The 20,362-nt window shown below is 39.5% G+C and overlaps 1 protein-coding gene across 2 annotated transcripts; it reads left to right on the top strand.

Annotated features, from left to right (window-relative positions):
* Positions 1–9,510: 9,510 nt before the first annotated feature.
* On the top strand, positions 9,511–11,063 carry BEX3 (brain expressed X-linked 3). Of its 2 annotated transcripts, none has more exons than XM_039852416.1 (3): positions 9,511–9,663; positions 10,017–10,101; positions 10,450–11,063. In XM_039852416.1, exon 3 carries the CDS (start codon positions 10,476–10,478, stop codon positions 10,812–10,814), a length of 339 nt encoding a protein of 112 aa, XP_039708350.1. In that variant the 5' UTR covers positions 9,511–9,663; positions 10,017–10,101; positions 10,450–10,475; the 3' UTR covers positions 10,815–11,063. The 2 variants fall into 2 exon arrangements, with proteins under 2 accessions (XP_039708350.1, XP_039708357.1); XM_039852423.1 differs by having other exon boundaries at positions 9,589–9,663; positions 10,494–11,063.
* Positions 11,064–20,362: the final 9,299 nt, after the last annotated feature.

Genomic DNA, 20,362 nt, shown 5'->3' with positions numbered 1-20,362 from the left:
AATCCTCTCTGATGACTTTGCACATAAGTACCCAACCAGTACACAAGCGGATAATTATGAACAAATATACTAAATATACTAAACAGTATAGTGAAAATTAACTAAATGTGGGTAGTATAAAGCTGTGAAAATTTCATTTTAGGTCCTATTAAAAAATTATTTTGTACTCAACACTTGTAATTAAACAAGCCTCACTACCATATTTACTATCTTGTCTAGCTGGACGGTAAGAAAGGGATTGTAAAAGGCACTTACCAGTAAGGTGTGTGATGGTTTTAAAAATATGACTCCTCCCATCAAGAGTTGGAGTCTATGGTCCTTCTCTTTGAATCTTGGAAGAGGTCGTATAACTGTTTCAAGCAATGGAAGACAGTAGATCTGATCCTGAGACTTCCATGGGTAGGTCATAAAAGATCATATACCTTCCACCTTTATTTATTTAGTTTTTACAGGGAACATTTGTTTTTAAAGCCCTGAGATATGGCTATGCTGGACAGGCTATATGTAGGAACTCTGGTTGATAGTCCCACATGAGCCTGTTGTTCAGCTATCTCAGTCTCAGTTGTTCCTGGCCCCAGCTGCTTGAGTCATCTACTACTCCCTTTCAAGTTACCCTCAGTCAAGCCATCCTGGCTGAGGCCCCAGACATCCTGGAACAGAGAAGAGTAGCCCCCACTGTGTACTTTGTGAATTGCTGACTCACAGAATCTGTGAGCATAAATATCAGTTATAGTTTACACCAGGGAATTTTGGGATGATTTATCTGGAAGAGTTATGTATCATGCTTCAGGTGATAACCATAGGCACATTATAGTCATGAAGCCAATGTATTATCGAGTGAGCCAAATAGAGCTGGGCAAGTGTGAGAAAAATTGAGAAAATGAAAGTAGAGTTTTAAATTAGCAGCTCATATTTTGGAGAAAAATATTTATATAAACTTTTGTATTTTTGATATCTCTTGAAAAAAAAAAGGAATTTTTGACAACTTTGGACCCAAATCCCCTCAAGACAATCACTGGCAAGCGGTGAGCAGAGGGTGTCCCATTTTGATAGAGCATGTGATCCTCGGTTTAACCAGATTCCTTCATAGCTGGCTTCGCTCACATACATGTTCCTTGTGGCCATGTCAGTTGCAGCCCCTGAACTAACAGGATCTGCTGGGTACTAGGACCTTGCTGGGTGCTAAAAGTATTAGCAATGGAACTTTGACTAGCATTAGTAAGGCAAGGGAAAGTGACCTCATGAACGTTTATGCATGAGTTTCCTGATAACTCTTCTAAGTTCATCCCAAAGTCCAGAGGAAAGTAGGAATGGTGTTAGCCTAGGCCTGATGCTAAAAGGGTCAAGGGATTTCTCTTGGCTCACACATAGTCCAGCTCAATTATTCAGTTTAGGAGACTATACGGGACAGATTTTTTTTTTTTCCATCAAAGTCTTAAACAATAGGAAAGAGTGGCCATGGGTCTCTGGTGTCTCAAGATATCATCTGCAGTCCCTACAATAAAGAAAATAATATCCCTCAGCTCTCCAGTAGATAATGAGGTGCTGAATATTTGTTGCTTTCACATTCAAACATCTTAGCCTCATGGCTCTGTTATTATTTCAGACTAGATTTTTTGAATGAAATGCATTCTCTCTCAAATGATCCAAACTCTGACAGCAACACCCTTAAAGTTTCATCAGGCCTATTCTCCATTCTTCATAGGTCTTGGCATCATAGTTATAATGGCCATATCTTATAGGGAAGCAGTGCCTATCACACAGGGAAGCTAGAGTAGGCATAATTTCCTGTATTCTTAATACTTAGTTTCAGTTTGTTAATAGGTACTTAAATTTAAGAGAAAAAGAGAGAATCACAATAAGATTTCAGCAATTAAGCATCATGAAGACACACAGAGAACCATGCTAGGCAGGAACAGAGATATCCACACCCACAGAACCCACCAGGTCTCAGACCACCCAATCCCAAGCCTATCCTTCACCCAGGAGAGTATAATAATAGAAAAATAGGACAGTAACTATAATCCAACTGGATGCATTTCTAGCCAAATATCTGTGAGCTATATCATGGCAATATGCAAAAAAATCAGCATAAGAGCCAGGCTTCCTTTGATAGGATAGTTACCCAATATCTCTAGTTGGATTGAGAGATAACTAGTGGAGGTGAAAAATCATACAACGGTTTTATTTCTCCAATAGCTTCCCCAATAGCTTTCCCTTTCTATCATGCCCCCACTTTCTACTGGATAATGGGCTTCTTTATGTTCTGTTCCCCAACTTTTCAGTTACTTTTGCTTATTAAACTAAGTTGGGCTGTTAAAGATTTGGTTCTATGTATTTTAAAATACCAATCTCACTTTTGGTTCAGAGTCTTCCTCACTCCTCTAAGATATCTATCTATCTAATCTGTAGATGATAGGTAGATAAATAGGTAGGTATATAATAAAGTCTTGGTTCACACAATTATGGAGGCCGGGAAGTCCCACAGTGTGCTGTTTGCAAGCTGGAGAGCCAGGAAAGCCAGTGGTGTACTTCAAAGGCCTGAGAGGTGGAGAGCTGATGTGTAGATGCCAGTCTGAATTAGATGTCCTGAAAACCAGGAATGTCAAGGGAAGGATAAGATCAATGTTCCAGCTCAAGCAGTCAGGCAGAGAGTAAATTCAATCTTCCTCTGCCTTTTCTGTTCTAGTGAGGCCTTTGATGGATTGGGTGATGCCCACCTACACTGGGGAGGGCCATCTGCTTTATTCAGTTCACCAATTCAAATGCGAAGCTCTTCCAGAAACACCCTCAACAGACACGCCCAGAAATAATGTTTAACCAGATAAATCGGCATCCCAGGGCCTAGTCAACACATAAAATTAACCATCACTCCCTCCTTCCCTGTGTTTACTTAGATGGCTTGAGAGTTTGGAGGAAGAGGATAAAAAGACATTCTTTGCTTGACTACTTAGGGTAGGATTACTATCCCTATGTGATTAATCACTGTGACTCAAGCTTGACTTCTTCTACAGAGCCTACTGATAAGGACTCATGCCCAAGCAGCTCCCTTAGGTTTTGGCGGCACTTTGGAAGATTGAGCCATATCTTGCATGTGACTCCTAGCTGATGACCATCACATAGCATTCCTGTGATTCACAGATCTCTTTGCCCTACTCTGTAACAGTTTCTGGTAAGCCTGTATCTCAATAACTTCCCTCTCCCCAGCAGCAACTCCAGAGCCTGTAGATATGGTAGGATTTAATTTCATGCCTCTCCAGAATTGGCCACTTTGGTAGGAGGTCAGCCTAGCCCTTTCTTCACCCGGCCACATCACCATATCACCTCTGCAAAATATTCTTTCCAGGTTCCTGTAGCAACTAGGTAATTCAAAATCCCAGTGGTAAAGCAGATATCCAGCAGAGGAATGAGAAGTGAACCTTGCTGTCCTGTGGGTATCCCTAAACTTTATGTACAATTCTTTTATGCTTCCACTCCATTAGCATTGGGGAAGGGAACCAAGCAAGTGCCACCATCTGCCATAGTTAGAGGAGATAAAGGGAGGGGATAAATTATTTTTACAAACACTGAATATCCACAAATGTAAGCTCAGTCTCCTCCTTCTCAGTACTACACTATCCTTCTATCTTTCCAGGGTAAGAGCCATCAAACCAGTTCACCTTCTTTCTGTCCTTCAGGGCACATGAATCTCAAACTAAAATTCTTGTGTCCTTCTAACTTAGCCTTTGAAAAATTTTAAACTTGGTTCTTAACAGGGTGTTATCTATCTCCAACTCCTCAGAAAACTCCAAGGGACAAGAAATGATCTCAATCAACACCTCATAACATTTTAGTAAAGATAACATAATTTCCAAGACAATTTTCATCTTTCTTTAAAACATCACTTCATTACAACTAACCTCCTATAGAGCGTAACATCTGATGTAGGAAAATACACAAATGTATGTTTTCATCCAAGAACATTTGGTGGTTTCACCTACCAAGAAGTAAAAGTCCAGAACCAGATGGCTTCACCAGTGAATTCTAACAAACATTCAAAGAAGATTTAATACCTTATTCTCAAACTCTTCCAAAAAATTGAAGGGGAGGCGATACTTCCCAACTCACTTTATGAGGCCAATATTACTCTGATTCCAAAACCTGGTAAAGATAACACAAAAAAAGAAAACTACAGACCAATATCTATCATGAACACAGATGCAAAAATCCTAAATAAGATACTAGCGAACTGAATACAGCAACATATTAAAGATTATACATCACAATCAAGTGGGCTTCATCCCAGGGGCGCAGGGATGGTACAACATATGCAAATCAATTAATGTGATACACCACATAAACATATTAAAAAATAAGAAACGTACGATTATATTAATAGATGCAGAAAAAGCCTTCGACAAGATACAGCATCCATTTATAATGAAAATACTTAACAAAATCGGTATAGAAGGAAAAGATCTTAACATAATAAAAGCCACATATGACAAACACTCGGCCGACATTATACTTACTGGTGAAAAACTAAAAACCCTTCCTCTAAGATCAGGAACTAGGCAAGGCTATCCACTATCACTACTGTTATTCAATATAACATTGGAGGTCCTAGGAGTGCAATCAGGCAAGAGAAAGAAAGAAGAGGCATCCAAATAGGAAATGAAGGAGTCAAACTGTCACTATTTGCAGATGACATGATTCTCTATGTAAAAATCCCTAAAGACTCTACAAGAACACTACTAGAAATGATAAGCAAATACAGTAAATTTTCTGGATACAAAATCAATGTTCAAAAATCCATAGCGTTCTTACACTCTAATAATGAAGCATCAGAAAAAGAAGTGGAAAAAATAATTCCTTTTGCAATTTCAACAAAAAGAATAAAACACCTAGGAATAAATTAAACGAAACGTGAAGGACCTATATAATCAAAACTGTAAGACCTTATTAAAAGAAATCAAAGAAGATATAAAGAAATGGAAAGATATTCCATGTTCTTGGAATGGAAGGATTAACATAGTTAAAATGACCATATTACCTAAAGCATTATACAGACTTATTGCAATCCTCTTCAAAATCCCTTCGGCATTTTTTAAAGAAATAGAACAAAAAATCATCAGATTTGTATGGAAGCACAAAAGACCCCAAATTGCCAAAGCTATCCTGAAAAAAAAAAGAATGAGGCTTGAGGCATCACTCTGCCCAACCTCAAATTATACTACAATGCTTCAGTAATCAAAATGGCATGGTATTGGCAGAAAAACAGACACGCAGACCAGTGGAACAGAATTGAGAGTCCAGAAGTAAACCCATATTTATATGGGCAAATAATTTTCGACAAAAATGCCAAAAACATACAGTGGAGAAAGGAAAGCCTCTTCAATAAATGGTGCTGGGAAAACTGGAAAGCCACATGCAAAAGAATGAAACTAGACTGTTGTCTATCACCACACACCAAAATTAACTCAAAATGGAGTAAGGACCTGACTATAAGACCGGAATCAATAAAATGCATAGAAGAAAACATAGGAACTAAACTCAAGTCCTTTAGAAAAGGGGTTTATGAATTTGACCTCAAAGGCAAGGGAAGTAAAAGCTAAAATAAATGAATGGGACTTCATCAAACTAAAAGGATTCTGCTCAGCAAAAGAGATCATCAACAAGGTAAAGAGACAACCATCCGAATGGGAAAATATATTTGCCAGCAACGCCTCCGATAAGGGTCTAATATCCAAAATATACAAAGAACTCATACAATGCAATAACAACGAAAAACAAATGATCCAATCAAAAACTGGGCAGAGGACCTGAACAGACACTTCTCCCTAGAGGACAAACAAATGGCCAAGAAATTTATGAAAAGATGCTCAACATCAGTAGCTATTAGGGAAATGCAAATCAAAACCACAACGAGATAGCATCTCATACCTGTTAGAATAGCTGTTATCAACAGGACAAGTATTGACAAATGCTGGAAAGAATGCGGAGAAAAAGGAACCCTCATACATTGCTAGTGGGACTGTAAATTGGTACAGCCACTATGGAAAACAGTATGGAGGTTCTCCAAAAAACTAAGAATTGATCTACCATATGATCCAGCAATCCCTCTACTGGGTGTTTAGCCCAAAGACTTGAAAACCCAAATCTGAAAAGATATTTGCACACTGATGTTCATAGCAGCATTATTCACAGTGGCCAGGACATGGAAGCAATCAAAGTGTCCTACAATAGATGATTGGCTGAAAAAGCTGTGGTACATATTTACAATGGAATATTACTCAGCCATAAGACGAGATGAAATACTGCCATTTGCGACAACACGGATGGACCTCGAGATAATCATAGTAAGTGAAATAAGCCAGACAGAAAAGGTTGAAAAATCACATGATATCACTTATATGTGGAATATAAATGTAAAAGCAACAAATGAACAGGACAAACAAACAGAGACTCAGGGACATGGACAATAGACTAGTGGTTCCCAGAGGGTAGGGGGTGGTGATGAGGGGTAGGTAGACAGGATGGGGAAAAGGGGTCAAATATAGAGGAGTAGGGGGAGGGAAGTGGGTAAAGGGATCAAATATATGGTAGCTGAAGGAAACTGGACTTTGGGTGGTAATCACACAATAGAATATATAGATGTCAAATTATAATGTACACCTGAAAATTATATAACTATATTAACCAATGTTTTCCCAGTAAACTTAATTAAAAAAAAATAAAATTAAAAAAAAGCTCAAGCAACAATTCAGCCAAAAAACAAAAAAAGTAGAAGACGACTATTTGGTGGTTTCAAACAAAAGACTTGTCTCAGATGAGTCAAAAAGACAACAACAAAACATTTAGTCACTGAAAGAAATAAAAATCTGCTCCCTAAACTTTGTATTCAATGGTTATGTTACAGTGGTTTCTCTACATTAAGGGAATTCTTTCTAGGTAATTCCTAATTTTCATAAAAACTTTTCTGTATTGCTCTAAATACAGTTCCCTGAATGAAAAGTAGTTCAGTTGTGGATGTATTCAGTCAAGAAACATTCTCAAATCACCTACTTGGTACAAAGAACTCATAGTCATTGGATATGCAAAGTAGAACGAAACAGATGTGTTTGGGGCCCTCAAAGATTTTAAAGAGAAGTTGATCTAGCTAAGGAAATAATTCCACTCTACCTACTCTTCAAATTTTGTTAGAAACCATCAAATAATGTTGAAAATTAATGAGTCAACTGTTATTGACAATTTATTAGGTTCTGTGGTAAGTACTTGATATATGTGATTTACTTCTAACCATCCCTGTCTCACAAAGGAAACATAGAGAACTTGATAAGTAATTGACCCAGTCATAAATCAAGTTAGTAGCAGAGACAGGATCTATAACAAGACATGTCTGAGATCACAATTCATGTTTCTAACCAGCATCCTTTCAGTCAACATTACTAATAGAGTTATCTGTATGAAGAGTTAACCGTTAAACAGAATCCAGATATCACTAGCATTCCTTTAAAAGACAATTATTGAGTGTCGCTTTGTAATTTGAACTTTCAGAGCGATATATTAATATATCTGTTGCAAACACCAAGAAGGAATATGTCTGCCAAGGAGGGCTCCTTGTGGTTAACTGGGCCGCAATTCACAATCAGAGTCTAGCAGCCATTGCTTACAAAGGCCTCTCACCACACACTGTACACTAAGGAACATTGCATAATAAGCTGCCAAGCCCACTGTACTGCGTTCCTCTTGGCTGAGCCCACCCTTATAAAGGAGTTCCTGGAATCGTATTTCGTCCAATGGACTGAGACATGTTCCAGTCCAATTGAAGCTGTGCAGCTATAACCTCATTTACATCTCTACCAACCAATCAGAGCAGCTCCATAATGACCAATCAGGACACACAATTCTGACCAATCAGGACAGTGCTATTTGGACCAATCAAACTGTGGAAATTTGGATTCCTCATTTGAATAAAAATGGACCGCAGAGGGACCAGGGCAGGCACTTTTACGTAGAAGTGGCCTCCCCTTTGTCTGGGGTAGCACACTTTGTTTCCACCTGAGGCTGTATTTGCCTGTTTTGCAAAATGTTCACCCGAATAAAGTCTCTCTTTTTACCGTGGTCCGCACTGGGGACTCCTGTTGGCATTAGATTGGTGGCAGTGACTCTTCGTTGCCACTATATAGCTCTAAAAGCACATACATGTCATTTTATATATCTCCAAAATCTCAAATTATTTATGCACTACGTATATACTCTTCCTTTATTCAATGTGCCAGCTAATTTAGCAGGACAGGAGATTACATAGAGGTTTAGAGCCAAACATAGAGGTAATAAGCATTTTTCTGGCTTGTCTTGCCTCCGTGCACACAACTCTTTTGGTTCCTTTATCACAACCACCTACTAAATATTTTTTAAAGTAATACCACTTTCCTAAAGAGCTCTCTATTTTCTAGCTTTGATTTTTTTTTAAAAGTTATTTCAAGTTGGAGGAAGGAAAGCAAGCTTACACTCAAGGTGAGTTTCAGTCTGAAGTTTAGTCGCTTCGCGTACCCTGGCTTATTTTTAATATTTTTTGAAACATTCACATCAAAAGTCAGATAGCTTTGGAACTGACTTCTGCATAGTATATATTTAACGTCTGAGATCATTCTACGGAAGTATTTGTAGAGGTGGTTTGGACAGTTTGGAAAGAAGAGCAGGAAATAAAAAGGCTCCTTTTCTCCAAAGACTGGTATAAAGAACATCACACAAATTTACATAAAATGGCCGAGATCTGACAACTGGACTTCTTGAAAATTTACAGATCATTTTGAAAAAGCTAACTATGTTCAGGAAGATGCCTCCCTTTTCTCAAAATGAAATTCTGAAAGAAGCTAGTATGTTTTAAGTAATTTGATGTTGTATGGAGCCAGAAAAAATATTTCCTGTGTGGTACAGGTGAACATAATTAAACAATACAAGTTCTTCATTCTGCAGAATGAAGCATTTCTTTCAAAAACTAAACCTCGTAATTTTTAGTTTTTTGAGGAACCGCGATGTTTTAAAAAAAGAAATAAAGAAATTATTGGGAAGGTTATATACAACCCGCTCTATCTCCCTGCCTCTTTCTGACACTCCCTCCTCACCCCAACCCTCATTCTAAATTTCCTAGAAGGGTATGAATTCAGGGGACGAGGTGGGCAAAGGTGGCTGTGCTTGTGCATGGCGTGTGGAGGGAGCGGGAAGGTGGCCAGCGAGAAGACGCTAGACAGCAGAAAACGACAAAAGCAAGGCCTGGGGAGGGAATGGGAGGGAATGGGAGGGGCGAACAGTGTTGCAGACCCTCCTAGGTAAACAGAGAAGGACAAACTCCAACCACAGGGAGGTGATGCCACTTGTGGGCCCTCAGATTGGAGAAGATCGAAATGAGTGACAGGGCGGTGCTCGCTGGGGCCCCGCGCAGAAACAGGAGGAGGGGGTTGTCTGTGCGTGTGCACGAAGCGGGGGAGGGGAGGCGAGCTCCTGCAGCACTGGCCTCGGGAGTTGGGGGGCGAGCTCGTTGGTGACGCGAGGCCTTCACGTGACCCGGAGCTGCAGAGCGACGCAGCCTTCGGTGCAGTCGTCACTCCTGTTTGGGTACCAGCTCCCCGCTGCCCTGCGCACGGCGGGCTGGCATCGGGCCCGGGGAAAGCCGAGCAGGTAAGGGCCCGGGGCCGCTCGGAGACCCGGACGGCAGCCGCCCGCCAATCCCGGAGGCCGGCGCCGGAGATCAGCGCAGCGGTCCCCGCCGACTTCCTCCACCCCCGGAATTCTTGAAATAGGGACCCCCCTGGGGAGGGGTGCTGGGGCGGCAGGGTTCCAGCGAGGGCAGCAGAGCAACTCAGCGATGGAAAATCACCCCTGAGTTCCTGCAGGAATACAGTGAACCCAGAGGGGGCTGGGGTGGCCGGGGTGCGGGGGGAGCCGGGGCGGAGAAGGGGACTGGCGGTGGCGGGTGCACGCCCGGCGATCGGCTGCAGCGGCCCCGGCTCCCTCACCCCGACCCTCTGCAGGTCTGCGGGTCTCTGTCAAGTGTCCAGCGGCGCACTCGCGGCGACAATCCAGAAGAGGAGGAGGAGACAGCAAGGATAGGCCCAGGTGGGTGTGGGGGACCGTGGCGGGGTTGGGGGGAGGCGGGCGCAGGGTTCAGTTTGAGACGCCCCCCCCCAAGTTCCCCGTTCCCCGTTCCCCGTCCCCAGTCCTCCATTTTGGTGTCTGTCGAGCTCTGGGAAAGAATTCTGGGAAGGGAAAAATGGTGGGCTTTGGGGGAAGGAGGGAAAAGGAGAACAGGAGGGAAGGGCTCGAATTGGAGGCCCGCTAGAGGGCGCGCGACTCTCGTAAGGGGGAAAAAAATTTTAAACCTTTGATATCAGGGCTCTGAATCCTACTGGTTAGTGCACCAAAGCATTTAGTCTCTCCTTGCCTTTGTCTTACTTGTGTTCAAAGAAAAACAACCAGGAAAAAATCTCATCATGGCAAATATCCACCAGGAAAACGAAGAAATGGAGCAGCACATGCAGAATGGAGAGGAAGACCGCCGTTTGGGAGGGGTCGAAGGCCACCAGCCAGCAGGAAATAATAGACGGGGACAGGCTCGCCGACTTGCCCCTAACTTCCGATGGGCCATACCCAATAGGCAGGTCAATGATGGGATGGGTGGAGATGGAGATGATATGGAAATGTTCATGGAGGAGATGAGAGAAATCAGGAGAAAACTTAGGGAGCTGCAGTTGAGGAATTGTCTGCGTATCCTTATGGAGGAGCTCTCTAATCACCATGACCATCACGATGAATTTTGCCTTATGCCTTAACTCCTGCCATTTTCTGTGAGAATAATACTGTGATTCCCACTGTTGTTTTCTTATTTCTTACATTTCCTGATACTGCCTTTACTGATCTGTTTGCTGTGAACCTTATGTTCATGTGTCAGGTGGGTTCTGTATTACCAGCTTCTAATCTGAGATTGCCTTGACACCCAGTCTTAAGTTTCTGTCAACAGTAGTTTCACCCATTTGCATGGAAAAAATGTAAAGTTAATAAAGCAATTAAAAAGCAATTTATACATTTATTGTCTTATTAAAAAACATATACGAACCCTCTAAAAAATCTGAATCAAATCCCCAGGGTGTTAACTGGGGCACGTTTCTCTGTGGTCAGATAATATGTGAGTCCTTTTCCTTTAATTATCGAGTTTTAGAAGCAATGAAAACAATTTTTCAACGAGTCTGAATGTAGTACAGGTACATAATAACTGGTTCAACAAACTTAAAGAGGAGTGAACTTTATCTTCAAGTCTAAGCTGGAGGAATAAACCCTTTAGTACAGATACATTCCTTTTAAGAATCAGTCTTCTCTACTGTAAAATGGGGAATAATGCTTGCTTTACAGGGCTGCTGGGTGGAATAGATGAGGTGTGGAACTCTGTTGGGCTACTTCCTGTGCACTCCCCAGCATTTAATGGGACCCTGACCTGCATCAGGTACGTGGGAAGGACTAAAGGGAATTTTCACTGGTTGTCAAGTCCAGAGGGCAAAAATAGGTGGGTTCTACCTTGCCATTCCTTTGATATTTGCGATTGTTGTTGCTGATGTGCTAGAATCCTCAAGATAAACCCAGATGTCTCTGGAGTCCCTGGTGAGCTAAATCGCCCTTTGACTCCTGTAGAAGTGTGGAGAATGCCTTTCTCGTCACTTTAGAGTTAAATTTATCCAACTGAACATCATTCCCATGGTTCTTGGTCTTACCTTAGTTCTTAACAAAATAGCCCTTTTTTGGTTTTTATGCCCCTCTTCAAAGAACTCAGACATGAACACACTGGGGCCTAACTCAGGAGATACATCTAGATGTCTCACTATAGTCTGTCCAGGATGGTGTGTCCAGAATAGCACTACTTAAAATGACCAAAACAAGCTGAAAGTTTTGTTTTGTCTGTGTTTCTTCCCTTTGTGGAGATTTTCTCAAAAGAGCATCTGGGCAGGCCTGCCCAACCAGTTTGACAGACTTACCCAGAAGACATGTAAATTACATTAGGGGAACACATTTTATAGCTGAAACATTCCCATTTCTAGCCTTTCCACACCTGAAACATGAAACTGCTTTGCAAGTTCCTAAAAACATTACTAAATATTTGGCATTATCAGTTTTATGTGAGTGTGTGCCCTTCTCAAGACAAACGTTTTGTCTTAATCACCGTTGAGCTCAGTTTCTAGTGTAGTGCCTGACATATTTAATTATTAATTGTTTTGATTGATAATAAACTATATGGAGTTTGGAACCCATAAATGCTGCTCCTAACTGTCCTTTATAATTAAATGGCCCAAGACAAGTAATTACTTACCTGGAAAGTACTACTTTTAATTTCCAAAGGAACATAGCAAGAAAATTCTCTAAACTAAAATCTATAGTTTTTTATTTTGAACCTTGTATATGCTAGTGTTCATGTAAACACAGACCACTTACCTGCATCACCTAGGGAAAATGTTAAAAATGCTGACACTTGGGTGCCCTTCCTACTCTCAATCCCCATTGTCATTCCCAAATCACCTGATCAGGAAATGACTGTTCTTCAGGAGATTGTGATGCATCTGAGTTTTGACAGCACAAGCATAGAAAAACACTGACAGTGATTATACTATTTCATAAACATTAGGATCTAAATTACCTTGTTTGATACCACAGTGAACATACCTTTCCAAAATAACAAGATTTCTAAATTTGGATTTCAATAAACAATGCGTATGTCTATATTTAAGCCAGTACATTTTTCTTCCCAAATATCTTATTAAATGAATGCATTATGAATCTATTATTAATAATAAATTTATAATAATTATAAAATTATTAAGTAAGTTAGGCATGTATTTCTATGCAAGCCTGTGTCCTTTTACAATGATTTTTGTGTTAATCACCCTGGAACTTAGTTTCTAGCACAGTGCCTAATGCGATGGATATTTAATTATTATTTTATTAATTATTAATGTTAAATAAACAACTTTAATTTATCTAAAGTAATATATAACAACAATATTGAGTGTTATGGTTGGTTTATTTATGCTCATTTTAAAAATTTTAATGAGAAACATTTTTAAATGTAATACTTTTTATAATTATGTAACATAAAATCATTGTCCATATTTGGATTATGCAGACGATAGAAGGAATATAAACAACCCCATAATCCAATCATCCAAAGAAAATACTTTTATAAAATTTTTTTATCATTATCCTTTATTCAGTTATGATAAAGCCAGGCTCAGAACCTCTTAAGACGAATGCTTCCTCTTGCAAAGCCCCTGCCAATGCGACATGTTTAGTTTATGTTTGTTTTATTTTATTTATTTATTTTTTTACAGTGAAAAATTTTTATATTTAGAATTAGCCAACTGGACCCAGTTTAGATGATCCCAGTTTTGTTGGCAACATTCAAAGCATCATAGCCAGTTGCACATGTGCCTTCTCTCCATGAGGCCTGATCAGAGTGTTGATTTTGGCCATGTCAATGTCATTGAGCTTTTTCACAGCCTGTTTGTTTTCATGTTTGTTGGCCTTGACATCCACAATGAACACAAATGTATTGTTGTATTGTCTTCTTCATGGCTGACTGGGTAGTCGAGGGAACTTGATGATGGCACAGTGGTCAATTTTGTTTCTCTTGGGGGCGCTCTGCGAAGGATATTTGGGTTGCCTCCGGAGCTACAGTATCTTGGGCTGTCTGAAGGTGGGTGACATGTGTATCTTCTATTTTTTTGTGGCTGTGGACGCCTTTCAACACTACTTTCTTTGCCTTCAAAGCCTTTGCTTTGGCTTTGGGAGGAGCAGGGACTTCCTTCTTGGCTTTTGGTGCCATCTTCGTGAAAAGGTGTTTGTTTTATTTTATATCTCTCCTCTCCACTCATCAAATATAATTAGATCACATTTGACTAACTTTCAGTTAGCTCCTGATTTTCAAAACTGAAAATAACAGTTACCACGTTTCAACAAGTCCACTCTCACTTGGCAAATTGGGGAACATTAAGTGAATCCATTTATTTATACAGCAGGGCAGAACTATTTAATTTTGAAACTTAAAAGTAGAGAAAACACTGGATTACATGAATGAAATGTAAAAGATCCCATTTTAAAATTTTTAAGCAGATAGCATGTAATTATCTCATGCATAACCAGTTGGAAGGCTTTCGAAGCAATACATATAACCAAATAAATAAGGCATTCGTATAAATGTAAAACTCTTAATATTTATTTGTACATTCGACTTTGCCCCAAACATTGTTTTAAAAGTTACAGTTACTGTTTAGAAATTTATTCTTTCCTTTAACTAATGGGATGTATTTTCTATTTAGTGAAACTAAACTTTGATGAATTTAATGTGAAGAGAAATCTTCAGATGTATGCCAATTAAAAAAATAATCATTTTCCCACAAATGAAAAGAGCTTTATTGTGTTTTTGATTGTAAAATATAAATTCTAAAGTGGTTTTTATTGTTGCTTTGGAACAGAAGAGAAAATGTATTAAGAAAATTGTTAAAAACAATAGTAATCTAAATAATAACCTCTATTAAAGTTTGATTTTTAAAAGAGGACGCAAACTAAATGTGTCAATTTAAAGACAGTGAAAAGCTTGAAAACTTTTTGAATAAGCAACAACAAACAAAAATAATGAATTTCAAATACTTCTGAATCCTTTAGCTAGTAATGTGAACTTAGTAGTTGCTACCATGAAAGTTCATTTTACTCTGTTCATTGGTAAAATGGAGATAATCATTTCCAGGGCTGCTGTGAGAACCAAAAGAAGTAAAGAGCATGTAAACTGTGTTTAACTGCTTCTTATATTCATCTGCACATGCAAGACCCAAATCCTTCAGATTCCCCTCAGTATTTTGGAAGTAACATCCAAACTATGTGTCACAAGCCAACTCCATTCCTCTACTGTGGTAAGCCACTCCCACCTCCCCTCCTCCTGCCATCACTACAGATTTCTCTGGACAACTCAGTGTGCCAGTATTCCAGTTTGTCTCCTATAGAGCTGTGTGTAAAGGTATTCTACCTGACTTAGAGTTGTTCTGGCTTAGGTGAGTACTATCTTAATGATGCCTGGACCATGGATGGCATTATTATTTTTGTCAAAAAGACCTTTTTCTCAGTACATGTTTTGGGTTTTGTGTGTGTGTGTGTGTACAACCAATCCTCTCTTCTCCATAACATTCAGCAGATATTAGGGGCTCAGTCTGGTTTTTATTCACTCTGACAATCTCTGCCATGTAATTAGAGGGCTTAGACCATTTCCATTTAACATGATTATCAGTATGGTTGTCCCACAACTCGGTAATGCTCTATTCATTTTCTTTTTCCAGCTTTATTGAAATATAGACAATTAGTTGCTTCTATTTACATTGTACAATTCAATGAGTTTTTTTTTTCAATTATAGTTGGCATACAATAATATATCAGTTTCAGTTGTACACCCTGGTAATCAGAGATCCACATAACTCTCAAAGCGATCACACCACTAAATCTAGTACCCCTCTTCCCCCTTACATATTTATTACAACATTATTAACCATCTTTCCCATGCTATATTCTACATCTCCATGTCTGTTCTGCAACTATCCATTTGTACCTCTTAATCCCCTTGCCGGTTTCTTTTGGCCATCCTCCCAACCCCCCTCCTCCCATCTGGTAGCCCTCAAAATATCTGTATCTATGAGTTTATTTTCTCTTTTGTTGTTTTAGATGATGATGATTTTCTTCTTTAGATTCCACATGTACGTGAAATCATGCAATATCTGTCTTTCTCTGACCTATTTCATTCAGCACAATACCTTCTAGGTCCATCAAGGCAATATCTTTTTCCATCTCCTTCCTTTTAGTCTATGCGTGTCTTTTAATCTGAAGTGAGTCTCTTGTAGGCAGCATATGTAGGGGTCTTGTTTTCTTATCCTTTCAGCCACTCTATCTTTTGGTATGAGCACTTAATTCTTTTCTATTTGCAGAACTTGTTGATAGGAATGTAGTTATTACCATTCTTTATTCCTGTTTTTGATACATGTTTTTTTCTTCTTAAAGAAGTTCTTCCAGCAATTCCTGTAATACTGGCTTGGTGTTCATAAATTCCCTTAGCTTCTTTTTGTCTGGGAAGTTCTTCATCTGTCCTTTAACTCTAAATGACAGCTTTTCTGGATAAAGAATTCTTGGTTGTAGATCCTGGGTTTTCATCACGTTGAATATTTTGTGCCAAGCCCTTCTATCCTGCATGGTTTCTTTTGAGAAAACAGCTGTCAGACTTATGGTGCTCCCTTGTAGGTAAATAACTGCTTTTCACTTGCTTCTTTTAAGATTCTCTCTTTGTATTTAACCTTTAGCATTTTAATGGTCATATGTCTTGGTGTGGGCCTCTTTGGGTTCCTCTTTCTTGGGACTCTCTGACTTCCTGGGGTTTTATGTGTATTTCTCTCACCAGGTGAGGGAAGTTTTCCAACATTATTTCTTCAAATAGCTCTTCAACATCTTGTTTCCCTTCAGGTACCACTATGACACGGATATTTTTTACATTTAATAGTGTCCCATAGACTCCTTAAATTATTATTATAATCTTGGCTTCTTTTTTCTTGACATTCTGATTGAATGTCCTCAGCTTCCCCATCCTCTATATTGGTGGTCTGATCTTCTTTTTTATCCACTCTGTTTATTCCATCTAGTATACTCTTCATCTCAGATTATGTGTTCTTCATTTCTGACTGGTTCTCTTTTATAATTTCCATTTCCATTTTTATCTCTTTGTGAAAGTTCTCACTGAGTTCATCTACACTTCCCCTAAATTCATTGAGCATCTTTATAACCAGTGTTTTGAACTCTGCATCTGTTAGATTGCTTGACTCCATTATTTCTGGATCTCTGTTCTGTTCTCTCATGTAGTTTCTGCTTCTTTGCCTTCCCATTTTGGCTGCCTTTCCATGTCTGTTTCTATGTACTAAGCAAAGCTCCTAAGTCTCTCAGTCTTATTAGTATGGATTTGTGAAGTAAGTGTCCAGTAGCATAGTCCTGAGAGGGGATCAAGTGCAGGCCAAATTCGGCCCAAGCCTCTCCCCCTCCTGAGCTACCCGTTAAGATTCAGCAAGCAATGCACAGATGCTGTGCTTGTAGTTGCCTCGAAAGGCCACACCACAAACCGAGGCCAGCTGCCACCAGTATGAGACTTGGTACTGTTCAGCAAGGAGTACCTGACTCGCCAAAGACACACCTGGATGTGGCTTGGGTAGGGCCACAAGTTGGGGGAGGCGGTATGTCAGGCAATCCTCTGGGCAGAGCAATCTCTATTATCCAATTTGATGACTTCATGGCTATGGCGGCGCTGTGTCCACACAGTGAGAGTGGGGAGGGCTCAACAGAGGAACAATGGATAACGCCGGCACTTCTGCCAGGGAGAGATCTTTGCCTCAGGCCTTCACTTCAACAACTCAATGTCCCCCTGGAAGTCCCTGATGTCCCCCGAGCAGCCACCCCAGTGCTGGTGCTCAGAGCGAGGAGGTCTGTCACCGTGAAAGTCCACTCACGGACGTGGCCCCTTTAAGAGGCGTCTGCCGCTGCCATTGCCTCCATCCTACTCAGTTGCTTGGGACCGGGCAGCCTCACGTCCTCGCCCCATCCTACCTCCAGCTGTTGCAGGGTGATTTCTTATTTCTCTCCCTAGTTTTAGGGCTTGTTTGTCTAGATCCCAGGCGACTCTCCTTACTGTTTGTTCTGTGTTTCTGTCATATCTTCGATTTGGTTGCAAGAGGGATGAAATCCTCTATCTGCTATGCCATTCTTTTTTTTTACTCTCCTCTCTATTCATTCTTTTTTCCAGTTTGTTCTGTTTCATTTTGAATTGTTTCTATTCCTATGTCTTTGAGTTCAATAATCTTTTCTTTTGCCATGTCTAATTTGCAATTAACCCCATCTAACATATTTTTCATTTCAGACATTGTAGTTTTTATCTATAGATGTTCAATTTGAGGCTTTTATATATTTTTTATATTCCATGTCTCCACTAAACATATTCAGTCTTCTCTCCAGCTTCTTGAACACATGCAATGCAGTTATAATATCTGTTTTAATGTCCTTGTCTAATTCTACCATCTTTGTAATTTCTTGATAAGTTGTGATTGATTTTTCTTCTGATGATGCATTAGGTTTTCCTGCTGCTTTGCATGCCTCGTGATTGTTGATTGGATGGTAGACATTGTGATTTTTATCTATTGATTGCCAGATTTTTTTTTTATCCCAGTAAACATATTGGTTTCTATTCTGGGACATAGTTAAGTTGCTTGTAAACAGTTTGACGTTTTTAGGTTCTTGATTTTTCATATCCCACTAAAGAGGAAAAACCCTCTGAGTACTCTGGTTTATATCCCATGAATTATGAGGTCTTCAAGTCTGGCTAGTAGGAACATGCTCTATTCCCAAATATGTGTGAACTTAAGAAAATTGTTCCCTTTAATCATTTGGGGTAATTCTTTTCCTGCTCTGGGGTAGTTTCCTCGCAGGCATGTAATGACCAATACTCAGGTAAATATTCAAGGGGGATCCTCTGCAGATCTCCTAAATTCTTTCTCTGTGAACTCTTTCTTTCGTGGTACTCTGTCCTGCAAACCTTAGCTGCCTTAGATTCCCCAGATTCTCAACTTCTTATCCTAAGCTGTGAGAAACCACTGGGTTCTCTCTGAATTACTAGTCTCTGCATTGAGGCCTTAAAACTTTCTCCAGGAAGTAGGTTGGGGCAATCATAAGAATAACCTCATTTGTTTCCAGTCTCTCACAGATGGCTTACCTCTGTTGCCTGATGTCCAGTGTCTTGAGAACAGTTGGCTCATAGATTTAATCCAGTTTATTAAGTTTGGAAGGTAATACCAGTTTCTCTTACTCTATACTGGACAGGAGCAGAAATCCTGATATATTTTGAATAAATGCTTAAGGTGGCCATTGTGACTATGGACACCCTCAGGTCTTTAGCCCTGTTCTACCCTTGATTAAAGAACAAGCAAGTCACTTCATTTCCTTAGAGGCAAAGACTTGAATTTCCCAAGGAACCTAGCAGGAGCAGGATGACGTAGCAAACTAAAACATGAATAAAAATTTTGCATTGTAACTTAAAAGAAAAAAATGCACTAGATACTTGTTAAAAACAGCAAGGAAGACTTTACTCAAGACTGTTGCAACAGGGATCAAAAGTTTTGCAATAGAGGAGAGAGACTGAATTCAAGAAAGTAAGGTGTATAACTATATATGGGAATATGCACACACAAATAGAAAAAAACATAAAAGAATCCATGACTGATGACATTTGGGAATGGATGTGTGATTAAAGGTAATTTTTTTTGTTATTTTCTTCAATGGCAGTTATTTTATTTTTTTGTACAGTTCTAATCGTATTGCCATTAAAATAATTCTGAACATATACGTTATCACGTTCATTTGGAATATGCAGAAAAACGATAACAATATTCATAACATACTTTCAGTGTGCACCATGTTCCAGTGTCCTAAGCTATTTACAGGCACTGATCAATCCATTCTTCAAAAGAAACCTGTGAGGGCTATACTATCAATGTCCCCACCCCACATAGGAGGAAGCCGAGGAACATAGAAGTTAAACAAATTGCCTGAGGTTGTACAGCTACTAAGTTGCAAAGCCTGGATGTAGCCAAAACTGCTGGGCTCCAGAATCAGTGTGCTCAACCTCTCAAAAAACAAATAATAAATCCATTAAAACACTGATTAGAACAGCTGGAGACAGTTACATATTTTCTTAAATATAATTTTTTAAATTGTTGTTTTTCTAGATATTTTAGTAGTGGCAAATCCCAACCTTATTGTTTCTTCTAAAGGGAACTGTGTTTTCCCTCACAGTGAATAAAACTGGGCATAATGGAGATAATCAGGCAATTGATGTTGGTCATCAAAAAGAAAAAGAAAAAAAAACAAAGGGAAAAATGAAATCCCCGACATTGAGGACTTGAAAGGTCGTCATAATAAGTCCAAGTTGTGAGAAAGATGAAATCAGGAGGGAACAGAAACTATGAAGAAGCAGAAGCAAGGACACAAAGAAAAGCTATTCAGTTGAAAATTAAGACACCTCTTAGCAATGGGAGAGAGACAGACATTTGTTATATGAATGAATATTTCATGGGACAGAAATGCGCCGATTAGATTCCTTCAGTGGTTTTGATCCATATGCATTTCAAAAATGAATAGGTATTGTGTGGCCAATAATATCTCCTAACTTGTTTTAAAATATCGTGACGGATTTATTTATCTCCTTTAACAAAACTTGAATGTCTGTTGGAGAAACCTAAAAAGTAAAGTAAAGGGCCATCTTGTGACC

Source organism: Pteropus medius, unplaced genomic scaffold (genome assembly GCF_902729225.1).
Source record: "Pteropus medius unplaced genomic scaffold, Ma_sr-lr_union100, whole genome shotgun sequence".
In the NCBI taxonomy this organism is placed as follows: Eukaryota; Metazoa; Chordata; class Mammalia; order Chiroptera; family Pteropodidae; genus Pteropus; species Pteropus medius.
The sequence above is the reverse complement of the archived record's forward strand: the minus strand, read 5'-3'. Positions and strand labels throughout refer to the sequence as shown.